General features: G+C 34.7%; 1 protein-coding gene across 1 annotated transcript; it reads left to right on the forward strand.

Moving 5' to 3' along the window:
- Positions 1–351: 351 nt before the first annotated feature.
- Positions 352–1086, forward strand: LOC131858572 (secreted RxLR effector protein 161-like). Its single transcript, XM_059211857.1, has one exon. It carries the CDS (start codon positions 352–354, stop codon positions 1084–1086), a length of 735 nt encoding a protein of 244 aa, XP_059067840.1.
- The last annotated feature ends 963 nt before the right edge of the window (positions 1087–2049 follow it).

The following is a 2049-nucleotide window of genomic DNA, read 5'->3' on the forward strand; positions in this document are numbered from 1 at the left end:
CCTGTATGGACTTAAGTAGGCTCCCAGAGCCTAGTATGAAAGAATTGACAGTTACCTCATGGGATTAGGTTTCTCAAAAAATGATGCAGACCCAAATCTCTACTTCAAGAAAATCAAAGGTGATATGTTAATATTAATATTATATGTTGATGATCTATTGATTACAAAAGTGGATCACCTTATTGATTAGTGTAAGAAGGAGCTAGCCTCAGAGTTTGACATGAAGGACTTAGGTCTATTGCACTACTTCCTTGGATTAGAAGTCTGACAAAAATCAGATGACATTATTCTGAATCAAGGAAGTACACCATTTATATATTGAAGAGATTTGGAATGATGAATTGTAGATCTATGTCATCTCCCATGGAAAAGAATCTTCATAAATTGAAGGAAGCAGCAATAGATTCTCAATTAGCAGATCCAACTCTCTATAGGCAGATGATTGGATCTTTGATGTATTTGGTCAACACCAGACTAAATATCTGTTATGCTATGAATGCTTTCAGTCAATTTATGTGTGAGCCCAAGGAGATACATCTTGTTGCCATGAAGCATATAATGAGGTACCTTCAAGGTACCCTTAATTATGGTCTCAAATATGGAAAGGTTGATTTAGATCTTCATGGATTCATAGATTCAGATTGGGTTGGAAGCATGACCGATCAGAAAAGCACCTCAGGATGTTGCTTCAGTTTAGGATTGGCTATGATATCCTGGATAAGCAGAAAACAATCTTCAGTGGCTCAGAGTTCTACAAAAGCCAAATACATTGTAGCTTCTATGGCTGTAAGAGAAGCAATATGGCTCAGAAAACTACTTGTGGGATTATTTGGTGAGCCTCTGAAACCTACTGTTATCCACTGTTATAATCAGAGTTGTATTAAGCTTTCAGTGAATCTAGTATTTCATGATAGATCTAAGCATATCGTGATTCCTTATCACTATGTGAGAGACATGGTAGAAAGGAATGTAATCCAGTTGGAGTATATCAGTACAGGAGATCAAACAACAGACATACTTACCAAACCTCTCTCCAGAGTGAAAGTTGAACACTTCAGAAAGAGTCTTGGTATGATTGAAATGTAAGTATTATATCTATCTGTACTAATATATAAGATGTTTAATGACTAAAATTCTTTTGTCATATGTGCGAATTTATGACTATGAGCCCCACCCCCTATGTACATTTCTGAAAGGTGACAATCTTTCAGATAATGAGCACTTGTATTTGACACTATAAGGTGACAATCTTATAATGTTCAGTAGATTGATATCATGTGACTTGATATCATTATTCATGGATTTGTCATGATTTGTTATGGTAGACATTATGCGACCTAATGTTAGTGCACATACCATAACTAGGATATATGAGAAGAATGTAACGTTCTTGAGTATATTATATCCTTTAGTATCACGAGACAGGTGATACTTCATATCATGAGATTAGGTGATATATCTTATCACAAGATTAGGTGATAACTCTTATCACGAGTTATGCGATAGCTATTAGTATGGTAATGTAGTCTCAGAGTTCATTATAATATTCTTACTCTTTATCTTCCCTAGCTAAGAGGGAGTGTTAAAATTATAGCATCGACAGATAAAGAATCAATAATGAAATATATCAGTTTACCACCTCACTATGAATTATCATGATCGAATAAAGAATGCTTTCAATCTGCATGTGAATTAATATCATATTGATTTCATTATCAATCGAGTAATGATCGATCAACATTACTTACATTGTATATACTTTGAATACCTTTCTTATTGGCATATTAAACATATGTTAGTGACTACTTAAGTAATAGTAAGTGATAGTTTATAAAATGGTATTCATAATACTGTTTAAGTGCCATCGATGAGGAGGCACGTCTTGAGCGGACATGCCTCCACTTTATGGAGACATGTCCACTCAAGACATGCCCCCTCGATACAAGTATATATGCAGACCCGATAAGGCAATATTGAGCAATTAAAATCAACAATTCTCAGCCTTGTTTGGACTAGCAAAACACAGTGTTCATTAGAATCATAAATCAC

Source organism: Cryptomeria japonica, chromosome 9 (assembly GCF_030272615.1).
Source record: "Cryptomeria japonica chromosome 9, Sugi_1.0, whole genome shotgun sequence".
NCBI classification, from domain to species: Eukaryota; Viridiplantae; Streptophyta; class Pinopsida; order Cupressales; family Cupressaceae; genus Cryptomeria; species Cryptomeria japonica.

What these genes read in the sequence shown, in the direction of transcription:
- LOC131858572 (XM_059211857.1), top strand. Translation starts at nt 352, where the DNA reads ATGTCATCTCCCATGGAAAAGAATCTTCATAAATTGAAGGAAGCAGCA.